Source organism: Theropithecus gelada, chromosome 12 (genome assembly GCF_003255815.1).
Source record: "Theropithecus gelada isolate Dixy chromosome 12, Tgel_1.0, whole genome shotgun sequence".
NCBI lineage: Eukaryota > Metazoa > Chordata > Mammalia > Primates > Cercopithecidae > Theropithecus > Theropithecus gelada.
In genome coordinates, this window is record NC_037680.1 from 95,967,596 (window position 1) to 95,985,512 (window position 17,917).

The 17,917-nt window shown below is 45.4% G+C and overlaps 1 protein-coding gene across 1 annotated transcript; it reads right to left on the reverse strand.

Moving 5' to 3' along the window:
• Positions 1-11,943: 11,943 nt before the first annotated feature.
• RESP18 (regulated endocrine specific protein 18) lies at positions 11,944-17,735 on the reverse strand. The gene is made up of 7 exons (XM_025405376.1): positions 17,719-17,735; positions 17,114-17,316; positions 15,343-15,447; positions 14,207-14,334; positions 13,722-13,811; positions 13,483-13,567; positions 11,944-12,051 (listed from the first exon to the last, which is right to left on the reverse strand). The coding sequence occupies exons 1-7, from the start codon at positions 17,733-17,735 to the stop codon at positions 12,005-12,007; spliced, it is 675 nt and encodes a 224-aa protein (XP_025261161.1). The 3' UTR covers positions 11,944-12,004.
• Positions 17,736-17,917: the final 182 nt, after the last annotated feature.

The following is a 17,917-nucleotide window of genomic DNA, read 5'->3' on the forward strand; positions in this document are numbered from 1 at the left end:
AAAAAAAAAGAAATAAGGACATTTTCCTGCATAACCTAAGTGCCGTTACAATACCTAAAAAATTTACAATAATTCCTTAATATCATTTAATGCTCAGTTCATATCCAAATGTCTCAGATTTTTTTTTCCCCAAATGTCTTTTCTTTTCAGGTGTTTTGTTCAAAATAACAGTCAATTAAAGACAACCACTGCCTTTGTTATGTTTCTTAATTCTCTGTAAATTAGCATAGACACTATCTCCTGTTTCCCCTCCCCCATTTTTGACATCGTCATGTTTATAGACCAGGTCAATTTTTCTTTAGAAGTCTTCTTCTGGGTTTATCTAATTGTTTCTTCATGTTGTATTTCCCTGTATTTCTCCAGTGTATAACCTGTATATCACCTGTATTTCCTGTAAACTAGAAGTTGTATATGAAGTCTTGATTGTATCAAATTAAAGAATTTTTAAAGCAAAATGCCTCTCATTGCATCATTTCAGGAAGTACGTGATGTCTGCTTTTTCTATTAGTGATGTTTAAATTGATCACTGATTTAAAATAGAGACAGCCAGATCTCTGCATGTAAAGCTGTGTGTTTCTAATGTGACCAGCATGTAATCCTTGGATGATACTTTGGCACTGTGAGACTATATAATTCCTCATCAACTTTTCACCTAATGGCTTCACTATTCATTGGTGATCCATCCTTTATTAAATGATTTCATTAGAGGTTACAAAATGGAGAGTTTTATAATCCTATCATTCCATTCACATTTATCACTTATTTTATTTTGTAAAGAAGGGCTTTCTCTCATCAACTGGGTTTAGTTTACACTAAAATGCAACTCCAACTGGAAAGGTAACATACATTCTTAGTTTTTTCTCTTTACCCTTTTGCAAAATAATAAGTCGGTGTAGTGTTGTGACCTCTAACAGTGACTAATACATTTTTAAACATTTATTTACTTATTCAGAGTCAGGATCTCACTCTATCACCCAGTCTGGAGTGCAGTGGCAAGATCATAGCTCACTGCAGCCTTCAACTCCTGGGCTCAAACAATCCTTCTGCCCCAGACTCCTGAGTAGCCACCACCATGAGCCACCATGTCTGGCTAATTAATTTTTTTTTTTTTTGTAGAGGCCAGGCACAACGGCTCATGCCTGTGATCCCAGGACTTTGGGAGGCCGAGGCAGAAGGATCACTTGAGCCCAGGAGATTGAGAACAGCCTGGGCAACATGACAAAACCTTGTCTCTACAAAAAATACAAAAATTAGCTGGGCGTGGATACACGTACCTGTATTCTCAGCCAGGTGTGGTGGCTCATGCCTGTAATCCCAGCTACTCGGGAGGCTGAGGCAGAAGAATTGTTTGAACCTGAGAGGTGGAGTTGCAGTGAGCCGAGACTGCGCCATTGCACTCCAGCCTGGGTGACAGAGTGAGATTCCATCTCAAAAAAAAAAAACCAAAAAAACTTGTATCCATTTTTCTGCTGATGGACATTTGGGTTGTTTCAGGTTTGGTATTATTATGTATAATTTATTATTTTTTTAAGACAAAGTCTTGCTCTGTCACCCAGGCTGGAGTACAGTGGCACAATCTTGGCTCACTGCAACCTCTGCCTCCCAGGTTTAAGTGATTCTCCTGCCTCAGCCTCCTGAGTAGCTGGGATTACAGGTGCGCGCAACCACGCCTGGCTAATGTTTGTATTTTCAGTAGAGACAGGGTTTCATCATATTGGTCAAGTTGGTCTCTAACTCCTGACCTGGTGATCCTCCCGCCCTGGCCTCCCAAAGTGCTGGGATTACAGGCGTGAGCCACCGCGCCTGGCTGTTATTATGAATATTCCTGTACACACGTCTCTTGTGTACATATGTGTGCATTTCTCTAAGCTAGTAGTTCTTGAACTGTGGTCTCTGGACCAGCAGTATCAGTATCATCTGAAAATTTCTTAGAAATGCAAATTCTTGGGTTCCAGAACTACTGAAGAAGCAGCTGTGAATGTGACTCTCTGACTTTAACAATCCCTCCAGGTGATTCTAACGCATGCTGAAATTTAAGAACCACTGTATACCTGGGAGTTAAACTGATGAGCCCTAACAAGTGTATGTTCAACTTTAATGGCTAATATAAAACTGTTTTCTAAATTAATTGTACCAATTGGCTAGGCCAGCCAATTGGTACAATTAATTTAGCCAATTGGTACAATCTGGGAGGCTTAAGTGATCCTCTCCCACTTAAGCCTCCCAAAGTGTTGGTATTACAGGTATAAGCCACTGCACTAGGCCAGTGTCATTGATTTTAGATCATTCTGATTTTCTAATATACGCATTCATCACTATACATTTCCCATTAAGCAATGTTTTTACTGCATCCCACAAATTGTGATAATTTGTATTTTCATTTTTGTTTAATTTTAAAATTTCTCTTGGGGTGGGGCACAGTGGCTCACATCTGTAATCCCAGCACTTTGGGAGGCTGAGGCGGGCAGATCGCTTGAAGTCAGGAGTTTGAGACCAGCCCGGCCAACATGGCAAAAACCCATCTCTACTAAAAACACAAAAATTAATCGGGCGTGGTGGCACATGCCTGTAATCCCAGCTACTCAGGTGGCTGAGGCATGAGAATTGTTTGAACCCAGGAGGCAAGACAAAGGTTGCAGTGAGCCAAGATTGTGCCACTGCACTCCAGCCTGGGTGACTGAGCAAGACTGTCTCAAAAAGATAAAAGTAAAAATAAAATGAAACAAAGTATCTCTTGAAACTTCTTTGACCCATGGGTTATTTCGAAGGGTGTTGTTTTTCAGATATTTGACAATTTCAGATATTTGAGCTATCTTTTTGTTATTGACTTCTACTTTAATTCCATTGTGGTTGGAGAACATATTTTGTATAATTTCTATTCTTTTAAATTTGTAAAGGTGTGTTTTTACGGTGGTCTGTCTTGGTGAAAATTCCATGTGAGCTTGAGAAGACTATATTTTGGCTGGAAGCAGTGGTTCATGCTTATAATCTCAGCAATTTGGAAGACTGAGGCAGGAGGAACACTTGAGGCCAGGAATTCAAGACCAGCCTGGGCAACATAGCTAGACCCCATCTTTACAAAAAAAATTTAAAAATTAGCCAGGCATGGTGCCATACCCGATAGTCCTAGTTACTCAGGAGGCTGGGGCAGGAGGATCTTTCAAGCCCAGGAGTTCAAGGCTATAGTGAGCTATGATCACACAATTGGACCCTAGCCTGGGTGACATAGTGAGACCCTGTCTCTAGAAGAAAAAGAATGTTATTTTGCAGTTTTGGGATGGTGTATTTTTTTTAATATAAATTTATAGTTTTATTAAGACAAAAACTGACAGTGTAGTATGAAGTTTACATTTAAACAAAGTTTACACAGAAATCTAACACATACCTAAAAGGACTTTACAATGTAGCTCTAGATGCAAGTCTAGACAATTATCAAGAACTGATGGATCTCATGACTCAAGACAGAGCATTTTGGCTATCAGTTACTTCTTAGGATTGCTTAAATTTGTATGTGTGTGTGTTTGTGTTTTAAAGTGAACCACTGCCCAATATGAAAGTTTAATCTTCTCCTGAGACCAATGCTTTTGAAATCACTAAACTCTTGGATCAATTCAGTGAAACTTGTGCTGTCAGTGACTGAACCCTGCCAACAATGGTTTCAGAGTTCAACGCTCAAAAAAGGGAATGGCTCCAAGAGTTCTCCCCACTAAAAATGGCTCCAAGAGTTTTTCCCGCTAAGAGCATGGGCCCTTGTCTTTCCCTACTGTCTTATCTCCTCTACCACCCTCTTCCTCTTCCCTAACACCTCAGCCAGTGGCTTGGATGAACAAGCTGATATTTATAACTTCATTACTGGAAAAGAAAGGGTCTTCTAATTTCAGGAATTAGCATCACTGAGACAGAATAATCTGCTTGTATTGTATACTCTCCAATAAAAGACTTTCCCTCCTCATCAATTTCCATCTCCAAAATGGGAACTTTGGTAACTTATGAACTGGCTTAGTCCTTCGTAGGAACAGCAATAAGTTTAGGCAGGGAACACCTTGGCTAATAGGTTTCAGACATTCACAGCTTTTAAACAGTCTCTCACAGCCCTTATTTATGGTGCCAATGACATTGTTTTTTAAGGTAAAATATTCTGGACATAGAAGCAAATCATTAGTTGTCTGTTCTTTTCCATTGCTTCACCATTTCCCCTATCAGGCCCCAAATGTTAACCAAAATGATGCTATACATCTCCCTTTCTCCCCTCCCCATCCCTCCCTCCCCTAAATAATACACCAGTAGTAGCCAAAGACTGCACACATGCTATGCTGTAAAAATGCAGAGTTAACACTATTGGGAAGAAGGCTGTGGGCTGTGAAGATGCTCAATGTAGATCTTCAATCTACAGTATTTTTTTTTGCTCTCCCACACACCCAATTCTGCAAGTTTTGTCCTTCATAGAAGGCCCTTTGCTATTCTCAGCAAAGTGCAGAAAAGGTTGCCTTGAAACACTTATCCCCTTTCCCCTCCACTGGGATGGGTGTGCAAACTATACAGCTTGAAACGGCTTTAAAGCACTTGGGCTGCTGCAGGGCACAGAAACTATACTGGGTCTTCAAAGGACATCTTCTCAAGCCACCTGTATGGTGTCAAGACAAGTAGAACTCCTTCCCCTGGGATGGTGTATTCTAAATGTCGACCAGTTCTGTTTAGATCATTTATAGCCTTACAGATTTTCTGCTTGCTTCATCTATTAATTACTGATAGAGTGGTGTTGACATCTCCAACTATAAAAGTGAATTTTTCTATTTCTCCTTTAAGTTTGATCAGTTTTTGCCACATGTATTTTGGCATATTTAGTTCTTTTAAAGATATATATATATATATTTTAGACCAAGTCTCACTCTGTCACCCAGGCTGGAGGTCAGTGGCTCAATCTTGGCTCACTGCAACCTTCACCTCCCGGGTTCAAGCGATTCTCGCGCCTTAGCCTCTTCAGTAGCTGGGACTACAGGTGTCAGCCACCACACCTAGCTAATTTTTGTTTTTGTATTTGTTTTGTTTTTGTCTTTGTTTTTGAGACGGAGTTTCACTTTTGTTGCCAGGCTGGAGTTTAATAATAATATAAAATAAATATATTTATATATATATTTTTTATATTACTCTCTGTGGTTTCTGGTTTCCTGTCAAAAATTATAGTTTGGTCTTCATATGTTTGAATATAGCGAGCACAGATGTTTTATGCTGGAACCAATGTTTTTCATTGAAATCACTGTGAGTCTGTTTTTGTTATCTATTGTGCAGAGCGTAGTATTTGGAAAATTATTTGTAGAAATAATTTAAGGTTTTGATGGATTTTCATTTATGTCTGCAGGTGCCTGAAAGCACTAGCAATCTAATATAACCTTACTCCAATTTCAGAGCCATACTGCAGACTAAGCAAGGGTTACTACTTTTGTATCTTTTTTCCTTTTTTTGGAGATGGAGTCTTGGCTCACTGCAACCTCCGCCTCCTGGGTTCAAGTGATTCTTCTGCCTCAGCCTCCCAGAGTAGCTGGGATTACAGGCATGCACCACCATGCCCAGCTAATTTTACTTTTTTATCTTTATGCTTGGAGTTTGTTTCTTGTTCCCAGGCCAAAACAGGGAGAAGTTTACAAGCCCTGGATTCTGACATCTAGTCCACTAGCTCCACAGGCTGTCTAAATCAGTGTTTTCTCTACTTCTTTTTTTTTTTTCCCCCGAGAGAGAGGGTCTCTCTCTGTCACCCAGGCTGAAGTGCAGTGGTGCAACCTTGGCTTACTGCAGACTCGACCTCCCAGGCTCAATCAGTGCTCCTGCCTCTGCCTCCCAAGTAGCTAAGACTACCAGTGCGTGCCGCCCCGCCCCACTAATTCTATTTTTTGTAAAGACGAGGTCACACTGCATTGCCCAGGCTGGTCATCTACTTCCTTTTTTTTTTTTTTTTAAGACGGAGTCTTGCTCTGTCGCCCAGACTGGAGTGCAGTGGCCCGATCTCAGCTCACTGCAAGCTCCGCCTCCCGGGTTCACGCCATTCTCCTGCCTCAGCCTCCCAAGTAGCTGGGACTACAGGCGCCCGCCACAACGCCCGGCTAATTTTTTTGCATTTTTAGTAGAGACGGGGTTTCACCATGTTAGTCAGGATGGTCTCGATCTCCTGACCTCGTGATCCACCCGCCTCGGCCTCCCAAAGTGCTGGGATTACAGGCGTGAGCCACCGTGCCCGGCCAATCTACTTCTTAAGAATGGAAAATTTCTCCAGCAATTTCTGCAATTCTCCATTGCAGAAAAAGCCTGTAATTTCTCCATTGCAACATTGGGTCTACTATCTCTGGATTCTGTTCCTTTCTTGGATCTTGGTCTGCGTCAGTTTCTCCTCACTCTCTTGCTTGCTCCTTGATGGTTTAAAAAAGATTTTGGTAATTTTTCACCCACTTTTTTTTTTCTTTTTTTTTTTTTTTTAAGGCAGAATTTCACCCTGTTGCCCAGGCTGGAGTGCAGTGCTGTGATTTCAGCTCACTGCAGCCTTGGACTCCCAGGCTCAGGTAATTCTTACTTCAACCTCCCAAGTAGCTAGGACTCCAGGCATGCACCACCATGCCCAGCTAATTTTTATATATTTTTTTGAAATGTGATTTTGCTATGTTTCCTAGGCTGGTCTCAAACTCCTGAGCTCAAGCGATCCACCTGCCTCAGTCTCCCAAATTGCTGGGATTACAGGTGTAAGTCACCTTTCCTGGCCTGAGTTATCTTTTAACTCCAGCCATTGCTGCAGCCAGCAGCAGCATGCAGGCATCATCTGACACCACTTGCCTCACCTGCACTAAATATCTCTTGTTTATGCTCTGCTACGACAGTATTAGGCACTCCTGGGAATCTGTTCAGTCATTCTCATCCATGAAAAACCTGGAAGTATGAGGAGATTAACGTCCCATAGGCCAACTCTTGATCCAATGGCGGATGGAAACTAGAAGATAGTTTTCTTTCTGAAGGACAATTGTAGGGTATATCTTGTACATGATGCTTAAAGGGTCCCCAGAAGAACTGATTCCCAGTGGCTTATAACTCATTCTGTTTCACTGTTTTCGTTCTCCCACTCTTTTTTTATTTTCTTTTTTTATTGTTATACTTTATGTTGATCTTGTGATATCTTCCCAAACTAAACAACCCCTATACAAGACCTTATTTCACAGTTTGACTTTGGGAGGAATCAGTCTAGACAAGTTGTCTTCAGCGGAGGCCTGAGGAGTATGAGCTTGAGGTAATGACCTAGTGCATTATCACCAGAAGCAGAAATTGAGGAAAAAATAAATATAGGAGATATTACAACATGTGTTGACGAAAATGATCAGACATCCAAAGGGCTTGAGGTAATGACCTGGTGCATCATTACCAGAAGCAGAAATTCATGAAAAAATAAATATAGAAGATACTACAGCATGTGTTGACAAAAATGATCAGACATCCAAAGAAAAGGTAATGAAGTAGGAAAGAGACAGGAGGACACAGCTGTGATGATGTCCTTAAATGAGCTCCCAGCTTTAACTCTTCAGAGTAAATCCATTTTCCTTCTCCAACTAATTCTCCAGATATTCCTATTCTGTGAATGGCACTTTTATTCTCTCAGTCACAACATCTCTAAATTCAGGTAAGGCTCCTCTCTCAACAAAGCCCCGTCATCTGCACTAGTTTGCTAAGGCTGCTGTAACAAAGTACCATAGACTGGGTGGCTTTAACAACAGACATTTATGGTCTTACAGCTCTGGAAGCTAGAAATCTGAAACCAAGCTGTTGGCAGTTTTGATTCTCTCTGAGAGCTGTGAGGGAGAATCTGTTCCAGACCTCTCTCCTTGCCTTGTGGATGGTTTCCATTCTCTTTAACTTTGCACATCATATTTGCTGTAGCTATAGCTGTCTTCAAATCCTGCCCCTGCCTTTTTTGAGATTGGGTCTCCCTATATTGCCTAGGATGGTCTCAAACTCCTGTGCTCAAGCGATTATCTCGACTCAGCCTTCTGAGTAGCTGGGACTATGGGCACTGGCCACTGTGTATTTCCCCTTTTTATAAGGACACTCATCACATTGAATTAGAGTCTGTCCTAATGACCTGATCTTAACTAACTACATCTGTAACAACCCTATTTCCAAATAACGTCACATTTGGAGGTGCTGGGATTTAGGACTTCAACATATGATTGTTTTTTGGGGGTGGACAGAATTCAACCCATAACAGTTACCAAGGCTTATTAACTCATCCTTCAAAATATCTCTCATACATGTCCTCTTTCACTCCCATTCAGGTCCTGTGTGGCACACCCCCACCACTGCAACAGTCTTTCTAAAATGTTTCCACTTTCTCCTGTTCTCTAATCCATCCTTAAACAGAAATGTGAGGCTATGCTTAAGCACAACTTTCATCGTGTTCTCTTGCTCAAAGACATTTAGTGTCTCCTCATCACCTATCAGATACTACCCAAATTAGATAACCTGGTCCTCTGCAATAGGAACTGAACCTGCTTTCCTTTCTAAAAACTCCCATCTTTCCTACCCATTCGCCATGTCCCAGAATTATCAGATTATTTAATGTCCCCTATAGGTTTTTCCTTTCCAACCTCTGCAACTTTCCTCTGGGCATGGGGGTGATGTTAGGAGGGTCAGAGAATGGACCACAGAGGATAATTTAGATTTTTCAGATAAGATTGACAATGTGTGCTGGGGATGGGGCACTTATATGCAGAGGGAACTGCTGATACAAGGGCCCAGAAGCATAAACCAGCTGGGCATGTTTGGGGAAATGCAAATAGGGCTGAATTGCTGGCGCCCATAGGACGGCAGAATGGGGGAAACACCGCAGCGTTGAAGAGGTTGGTGAGACAAGAACTTGAATGCTCTGTGGGCCGGATAAATTGCTTAGATTCTTCCCTATACCCAGGCAGTTAGTCAATGATTTATAACCAAATCCATGGCAGTGGATACTCTGACTTGTTCACAACTGTATCCCCAGGGCCTAGAAGAGTGTCTGGCACATAGTAGGCTTGGTCTGTGTGGACCTAAGAGCAGAGTGAGACAAGAACTTGGGCTGGGCATGTTGACTCACGCTGGTAATCCCAGCACTTTGGGAGGCCAAGGCAGGAGGATCGCTTGAGCTCAGGAGTTTGGGACCAGCCTGGGGAACATAGTGAGACCTTATCTCTACTAAAAACCAAAAAAATTAGCCAGACGTGGTGGTGAGCATCTGTAGTACCAGCTAGTCAGGCTCAAGTGAGGTGGAAGAATCCTGAGAGACAGGCTGCTGTGAGGTATGATTGCACTACTGTACTCCAGCCTGGGTGACAGAGCGAGATCTGGGTCTCAAAAATGAATGAATGAATGAATGAATGAATGAATAAATAAATAAATAAGAATTTGGGTGTAGGTAGTTCGTGTGGGAGATGATTCCAGAAATCACAGATGAGGGATAGGGAAAGTAAGCCATAGAAGGAAGAAAAGCCAATAATATTAAGTGCGTTGCTGAACAGGTTACCACTGTGGGTGACTAGGCTGAATCTCACTAGGGACCCTCTGAAGAATCATATTGAACATTCCTCAGAATAGTCCACTAAGGGCTGGTGGAATCTGGGATATTTTTGCACTAAATTTGGTCCTTAACCGGTTGAGAGTTGCCTCTAGGGGCATTACATCCCAGGTGCTTCAGGGCTGCCTGGGGCACAGGTGGGCAGTCCCTTGGCATTCCAGAAAGCCTACAAGATGAGAAGTAGAATCCTACAACGTGAAGTGGGAAGGTTGACAGGTTCAAGAACTGTTCACCTGCAGCTGCAGGCAAATGGAGATGCAGGCAGGAGATATGGGGTGGGGTGTCCACTGCATTCACTCCCTGTAGATACCTGAATGATGCTATGTTATACGTGGCTTACTTTCTTGACTATTTCTTGACAGAGCCTCTTGACAGAGCCTCTTAATTTCTTGATTATTTCTTGACTCTTTCTTGACAGAGCCTCACTCTGTCACCCAGACTGGAATGCAGTAGCACAACGATGACTCACTGCAGCCTCGACCTCCTGGGCTCAAGTGATCCTCCCACCTCAGCCTCCCAGGTAGCTGGAACTACAGCTGCACACCACCACGCCCAGCTAATTTTTGAATTTTTGTGAAGATGGAGTTTTGCCATGTTGCCCAGGCTGGTCTCAAACTATTGGACTCAAGTGATCTGCCTGCCTCAGTCTCCCAAAGTGCTGGGACTACAGGAATGAGCCACCACACCCCGCCCTGACTACTCTTAAAGGTCTTTGAGGGCAGGAACCAAATATGTGACTCAGCATAAAGGCCAGGCACAGTGAAGCACATGATTACATACATGTTTGAAAATGAATGAGAAAGAAAGGTGCAAGAAGGAAAGATGGATGAGTGGCAGGGGTTAACTGATTTGATAAGAACTAGGTACGAATGAGTATGACTGGTCTAATGTTGGCTTTAGCTACGTCCTTGAACACAACAAGAAGGGAAAGGACAACCACAGTAGCATGACTGAGAATCTGGATCATTAAGAACTAGTCATGTAGTTTCTCTGGGTTGTTTAAATGGGGAAGATGTGGTGTGGCCAAGTTCCAATTCGTTAGAGAAACCCAGTGTTTTCTTTCTGTTGTTGTTGTTGTTGTTCGTTTGTTTGAGATGGAGTCTCACTCTGTCGCCCAGGCTGGAGTGCAGTAGTGCGATCTTGGCTTACTGCAACTCCGCTTCCCAGGTTCAAGCAATTCTCCTACCTCAGCCTCCTGAGTAGTGTGCCACCATGCCTGGCTAATTTTTGTTTGTTTGTTTGTTTATTTATTTATGATGGACTCTTGCTCTGTTGCCCAGGCTGGAGTGCAGGGGCATGATCTCAGCTCACTGCAACCTCCACCTCCTGGGTTCAAGTGATTCTTCTGCCTCAGACTCCCAAGTAGTTGGGATAACAGGTGTGCACCACTACGCCCAGCTCATTTTTATATTTTTAGTTGAGATGATATTTCACTATGTTGGCCAGACTGGTCTCGAACTCCTGAACTCAGGTGATCCCTCTGCTTCGCCTCCCAAAGTGTGGGATTACAGGCATGAGCCACCGCGCCCAGCCTAATTTTTGTATTTTTAGTAGAGATGGGGGGGTCTCACTATGTTGGCCAGGCTGGTCTCGAACTCCTGACCTCAAATGATCCACCCACTTTGGCCTCCCAAAGTGCTGGGATGGATTACAGGTGTAAGCCACTGTGCCTGGCCAAGAAACCCAGCCTTGATACCTGCCCATTTGGTTACACCTGTGAGCCTCCAATGTGTGTGGAAGTGCTTCAAGATGTATAAAGCTCTGCAAATAGGACATTCTAGTGTTTGGTTGTTGGCTGAGCATGGGTGGTGAGATTACCAACTGCCTTTTAAGATTTTAAGCTACCAGGAGCAAACTGGCAAGAACGATCAGAATATCCAATGTGTGTACACTCTGACCTCAACACTGATCTGTTGGTCCTTGTAGACAGGATGGGTGGGAAAGCCTGGCAGGGGCTATAATGCTGGAGATGGGGACCCTCAAAAAACAGCAGGGGCCAGGCCTGCCTGGCATGAGGGGTAAAATAAATGAATATGGAGTCCACCTCCCCATAATGTGAAAGGATGGGCAACTAGACCACACAGTGTGGCTGGGGGTGGGGGGGCTGCCATTCCAGCTGTGGTCTCACTCACACTTTCCCCACTCCAGGAATTATCAGTGGAAGGAAAACAAGACAGAAGTCAGCCTTCCATCAGTCAAGAGTTGTGCTCCCCTCATCCCCACCCCATGTTTTCATCCCACCTCCCTCCCTTTGGAGGCTCTGGCCAAGTTCAACCCCCACCCATCTTGCCTCAAGACACGCCCACAGACAGTGTTTGCTTGAGAGTTTACTTTAATGATTCAGATCTGGGTCATCCAAGAACTGCCCCTCTGAAGGTCAATGGGAAGGGTGCTGGGGCAGGGAGGCTCCACATGAGGTCTCAATCAGTCACAAGGTTGTGGCCCACAGTAGGAAATGGTCCAGAGAAGTCCTAAAATGAGAAGAAACAAGGGATCTAGAGTCAGGATGTGAGATGATGGCTCCTCCCTCATCTGCCCTCCTTCCACAAATACCGTAGTAACAGCCTGATTTGAGTAACCCTTCGGCATGGTGACAGCACACTGACTGAGAGCCTGTACCCTTGGATCTCACACGTAGCCCCATCTCTCCATGGTTTGCCCTTGAGCTCGGGTCTGGAGAAGAATGGCAGCTCCTTGTTTGCGTTATTCCTGGGAGCACCAGGGCAACCAGTCCCCCACAGGTAGGTCTCTGTCATTTCTGTCACTGAGCTCTGATTATGTTGCCCTAGCAACCAATCCAGGCTTAGGAAGCCCAGCTGCCACATATGGAAGTAGGAATCCGTTTCCTTGGAGAGTATGAGGAGCTGGAACCCCCTGTGGTGCAGGTTGCCTTTAGATGGAGGGTGCAACCAGCCGGGGGTGCCCTGCTTCACTGCCACCACCCAAATCCAAGCCACCTCGGTCTCCCTGGACCAGGATGAGCCTCTCCTTACAGATCTCTCAGTTTTCACTCTTGCTCTCCTTACAGTTCATTCCTCAACATCACCAGGGAGGCCTTTTAAAATCATATCACATTGTGACATTCCTTTCCTTAAAATTTCCCAGTTAAATTACCACTGCACTTAGAATAAAATCCAAACCTTTTGCTATGATCTGTGAGCCCCTGTGTGGTCAGTCCTGGGTCTAATTCTCCACCCTCATCTTCTGCCATTGACTTTTCTGTCCACTCTTTAACATGCCATGGTATGGGTGTCTCAGGACATTTGTAGTGGCAATGCTCTCTGCCTATCTGCCTAAGATGCCCTTCCTTTACATCTTCCTCTGGTTGCCACCTTCTTATAATTTAGGTCTTAGTCCAAAAAAAAAAAAAACAAAAAAACCAAAAACAAACAAACAAACAAACAAAAAACCCTCTTTTTTCAATGTGGAGGAGTCTGATGTTTGGAATGACCCAATCCCACTGCAGTTCTTGAGAGGAAGGGCAGGGACTGTGCAGGGGAAAGAGCTGGAAATCAGGAGACCTGGGTCCAGTCTTAGCTCTGCCACAAACCCATGGTGTGGCCTTGAGTACATCCCATGGCCTGGGCCTCAATTTCTCATCTATAAAGATGGATGGTAGTACTAGATGGGCGGTTTCCATTCTGGATTCTGAAGAGTTCAAAGATCCCAAAGAGATGTCTCAGAGCCTTGCCCGGGTGACTTGCCCAGGCCATAGAGTAGAGCAATGGGGAGGCTGAATGTGAGGGTCTCTGAGCTGCATCTCCCATTCATCAAGGGAGTGTTGCTATCACTTGCTGTATACAAAGGCGTATATGGCAAAAAGGAAGACCTTTAACTTTGAAAACTCTGCAGTTTCAATGCCTACTTTAAACTCTCAATGCTATTTTAAACTCAATGCCTATGCATGATCTTATAGATAATTTCTTCCTTAGAGGCTCCCAGCGCCTGCATCATGTCCAGCCCCCCATGTGAACGCCTATAGGAAGTCTGAGAGATACAGGAAATTAGGGGTACCTTTGATTAGGAATGGAAAAATCTTTCCTTCAGCTGTGTGCCCTCACCCCAATGCCCATTCTCTTCTTCCTATCTGCCTCCCTCATTTAAACAGGTCCAACCTCCCAAGAAAAAGTGAGCCCCTTACCTTGACAGGGTTGGCCACCTCTTGTTTCAGGACCCTAGAAACCACTTTGGAGGTAAAGCACTGATCCCTGTTCACCTTGGCCAGGGGGCTCTGTGAGGAGGGAAACCAGGAGTTGAGAAGGAGGCAGAAAAGGGTGAGAGGGCCCCACAGGAAAAGCAATTGGATACAAAGTCAGGGATTCACAATTCTTGAGAAGATACATGAGACTCACCGTGGGGAATAGGAGTCAAAGTTTCTCCTCTTGCTTGCTTCTAGAAGAGACAGGGAATGACATACTGGACCTAGGCTTGCTACACCCACCTCCCCTCCCTTTGCAGATATCACTAATGGATCATGAAATTGTTCTCTGCTGATTCCAAACAGGACCTCTGAATTATTCTCCTCACAGTGCTCCTGGAAACTTCTACCCGCAGCTTTAGCACACATTCCTTCCCTGTTCCGTCTGCCAGAATGCTTGGAATGACCACAGGTCTCACGCACCTCACCCCAGCGGTTTTAGTGGGGAAAACTGCCTTGCCATCCTTCAGGCATGGATCTTGGGGATGCAGTCTGCTGGTGTGCTCCATCTTTTGGATCATGGCATCCTGGGTGATATCATCCTTCCAGAACAGACCTGCAGGATGAAAAGATGGGGTGAGTTGACACCTGGGACACTCAGATCCACTCCAGGGATCAGATCAACCTTTCCCTCAAGTACACATCAGATTACATTTTACAGAAAGAATTAAACAAGATGATGTATTAAAGTTGCTTAGCATAGTGCCTAGCATATAATATTCAAATTAGGATTATGATGACAGTCTCTTTGCTGGTTCATTTGATGCTACTGTGAGGATTAAATGAGGTTAGGAATGTAAAGAGTGCTTAGAAAATGCCAAGGCAGTGATTATCAAACTTTAGCGTGTGCATGAGACTCTCCTGCAAGGTCTGTTAAAATACAGACTGCTGTTTCCCATCCCTAGGGCTTCTGATGCAGTAGGTCTGTGCTGAAGTTCAAAAATTCACATTTCTAACAAGTTTCCTGGTGAGGTTGATGCTGCCAGTCCAGGGGTGCACTTTGAGAACTACTGCTCTAAGGCACTATGCACATATTAGGCATTAGCAGTGGTAATATGAACTCAAGGAAGATTTCCTATCTGACTCTCTCCTCCCCAACATTCATGAAACTCTGCTCTAAAACAGGGTCAGCCACATGTTGCCAATGGACTCTCCACTCCCTTTCATTCCTTCCATCTGTTGGTCATATAATTTCCTACTCAGAGGCTGAAGTGGGTGAGTGTTTTCCTGGCTGAGAACTTGAGGAGTCCTGGCTTTGGGAAAGCTCATATAGTACCGGGGTTGAGGGGAGACTAGTCTCAAGGAGTTGGATGCTGGCCTTTTTCAGGTGTTTTTTTCCCTAGAAGCCTCTACTGGGCTCTTCCAGGGTGTTCTAGTGCAAATAGTCCACCCATCCAGATCCCACCCCTACTCCTGTCTCATCCCCATGGGGGTAAATGTGACAAGAAAGTTTTAAGTAGAGATATTTGGGGAACAGAAAGCCTGTCCTCAGGTCAGATAGCCCCTCTTCCCTCCTCCCCATATCTAACCAGGTCCCAACTTCTGTTCTCCAGCTTTTACTTACCTTGGGGCAAAATCTGCTGGAACACAACCTGTAAATGCTGGAAGACTGGGGTGGCAAATCCTTGGAGGGGCCAAAGCTGCCCTACTCCTACTTGGTCCTGACCATCTAAGGGCAAAATAGTGGTGTCAGCAAGGAACCTGGCCAGAAGCCTTCCACATCTCAGTTGAAGAGAAGCAGGTTCCTTGTACTGTTGCTCCTGGACCCCTGACCTCTGTTCCCCCTACCAGCACCTTTGCCTGCTTCAAGTCTTCCTTCTTTAATTTTTCCCTTCCTCCATCACCACTTGCCATATTCTTCAGCCCCTGGGCCTTGTTCACTCTTGGTACCAACTTACAGATTAGAACCAAACTTACAGGCAAAGGTAGAAGTTCAGGTGAGCAGAGGCTCAGAAAGCTAAGCACACAGGAAAGGTAATCAGGTGGGTAGGTGGGGTTTGGGGAAACAGGTGAGCTTCATCTTAGGGAAGTCATTGAAGCCTGGAAGTGTTAGGGAGAAGGCCTGGAATCATTAGAAAGAAAAAGTATTGATTTGTTTAGGGTTTGAGGGTCTGCATCCTTTTCCTGAAACCCACAGTTTGCCCAGTTGTGCATGGGGGAAGGACAGGGGTTGGGGAAGAGAACCCCTAATGCTATGCACACCTTCCTTCTTCCAGATAAGTGAGATGGGGCTGGAGGACAGTCTGTTTTTTGCTATAGTGTAGTTACCATGAGCCATTCTGGACAGGTCTTTAAAAAAGGGAATTTTCCTACCCAATCAAGTGGATGTCTAATAATTTCCTGGGGGGTGAGCGTGACAAGAAAGTTTTAAGTAGAGACATTTGGGGATGAGAAAGCCTCCTTAAGGAAGGAGTGGAACCCCCAACACCCTGAGGAGAAGGAAAAGAGTTTTGGGAAGGGGAGCTGGTTCTCTGAGGCAGCGTTACCAGACTGGTGGGACGGAGTGGTGACCCGCACGGGCTCGGCCTGGGCCCCGAGCGCGCCTGGCGCTGCCCGTGGGGCTGAAAGGTGGGGAAGTCGGCGTGGCGGCGGCGCTGGGCGGAATGTGGGTGAGGCATCTCCGCAAGGCTTGGCGGCCCTTCCCCACGGCCCTCATCCTCTCATTGCCACCAGGCCTCCCCTCACAGTTGTTCCTGAATCCGCTGCATTGGCCTCTAAGCCCAAAAATCAGGCAGTGAGAAGGGGCGACAGACTAGGAGTTTGCGCTCTCTTCCCCATGCACTCTGCGCAGGAATTCTCGAGTTTGCGCAGTCGGGCGCGTGAGTCAGCGCGGTGTCTACCCGGGTTGGTGCAGGGGACGGGGAGAAGGACGGTCCCATTCCCCCTCCATCCTGCTTTCCCTCAGCCTAGCGGTCCCCTTATTGGAAATCGGATCACAGCACGAGGAAGCCCTAGCTCGTCTCCCCGCCCAGCCTTCTCCCTGGAGCCAAGACCCCGATACCCGCAGCCCTGGTCATCTCTTTTCTGGCCTTTCTTGCTTCTCCTGTGGCCACATAGGCCAGTTTTACCTCTCTCTGTCCATTTGTTTTTCCGACCTCTTTTCCAAATCCCCAATTTTCCCCTGAACGCCCTTCTGGTGGGTCCAGACCCCATACGCCCAGCCTATCCCATGCCTACGCCTCTTTCCGCGAGATGCTCTCTACCTTTTTCTCTTCTCACGTCCTTAAGCACATTCTTTTACTTCCAAATTTCCTAGCCTGGAGGTCCCCTTCAGACCCCCACTTCTCAGGATCGCTTTCCGGGCCCTGCCCGCACCCCCCAGGATTCCTCCTGACCGTGGGCACTAATGTCGCTGCAGCCCCCTGGGCAGCTGTTCAGCAGCAGGAAGCAGACAAGCAGCCGGAGCCCCTCGGAGCCCCCAGGCCACAGTGGGTGCTGCATCCTCCCAGGCTCGGCGTGCCAAGTCTCAGTGAAGGCAGCGGCCGTGGCCGAGGGGCTGAGCGGGGCTGAAGCTTCCCACCAGTCCGCGACGCGGAATCTGTTTAACCCTCCTCGGCAGTTCAGCCAATAGCGAGCGGGCCCTGCCCCTGCGGTCGCCTCCCTAGCTCCTTCCCCTACCGCCTCCCCACCCTCACCTCTTGGAATTCCTGACCCGGCTCCTTTTGGACATTAGCTGGGTCCCAAGAACCACCGCCTGTACTCCCAGTCCTAAGGTTGGAGAAACGGATGGCGTGTAAGATACGGGTGCTAATTGTACCTACTCAGGTTTGTTGTGAGAATTAAATATGAACAGCGATGAAACAGTAGGCACTCAAGGAATTTAGTTTATTTTATTATCTTTGATACTGTCTTTACTCTGACCCATTTAAAAACCTTTAGAAATCATATAGGTTCGACCTGCAATATATATATATATATATGGCATATCCATTCGCTTTACTCCACATCCACTGCCATCGCCCTGGTCCAAACCACTGTACACTATACGTTTTGTTTTTTTTTGAGACAGAGTCTTGCAATTTCAGATCACCACAACCTCCTCTCGACCTCTGCTCAACCTCAGGCTCAAACGATCCTCTCACCTCAACCTCCAGAGTAGCTGGGACTATAAGTGTGCACTACCATGCCCAGCCAATTAA

What these genes read in the sequence shown, in the direction of transcription:
- RESP18 (XM_025405376.1), bottom strand. An exon ending in CAGCGACATTAGTGCCCACG is followed by an intron (nt 15,448 to 17,113) that starts GTCAGGAGGAAT and finishes TTTTGCCCTTAG; the next exon opens with ATGGTCAGGACCAAGTAGGA. An exon ending in TCCCCACTAAAACCGCTGGG is followed by an intron (nt 13,812 to 14,206) that starts GTGAGGTGCGTG and finishes CCCTCCTCACAG; the next exon opens with AGCCCCCTGGCCAAGGTGAA.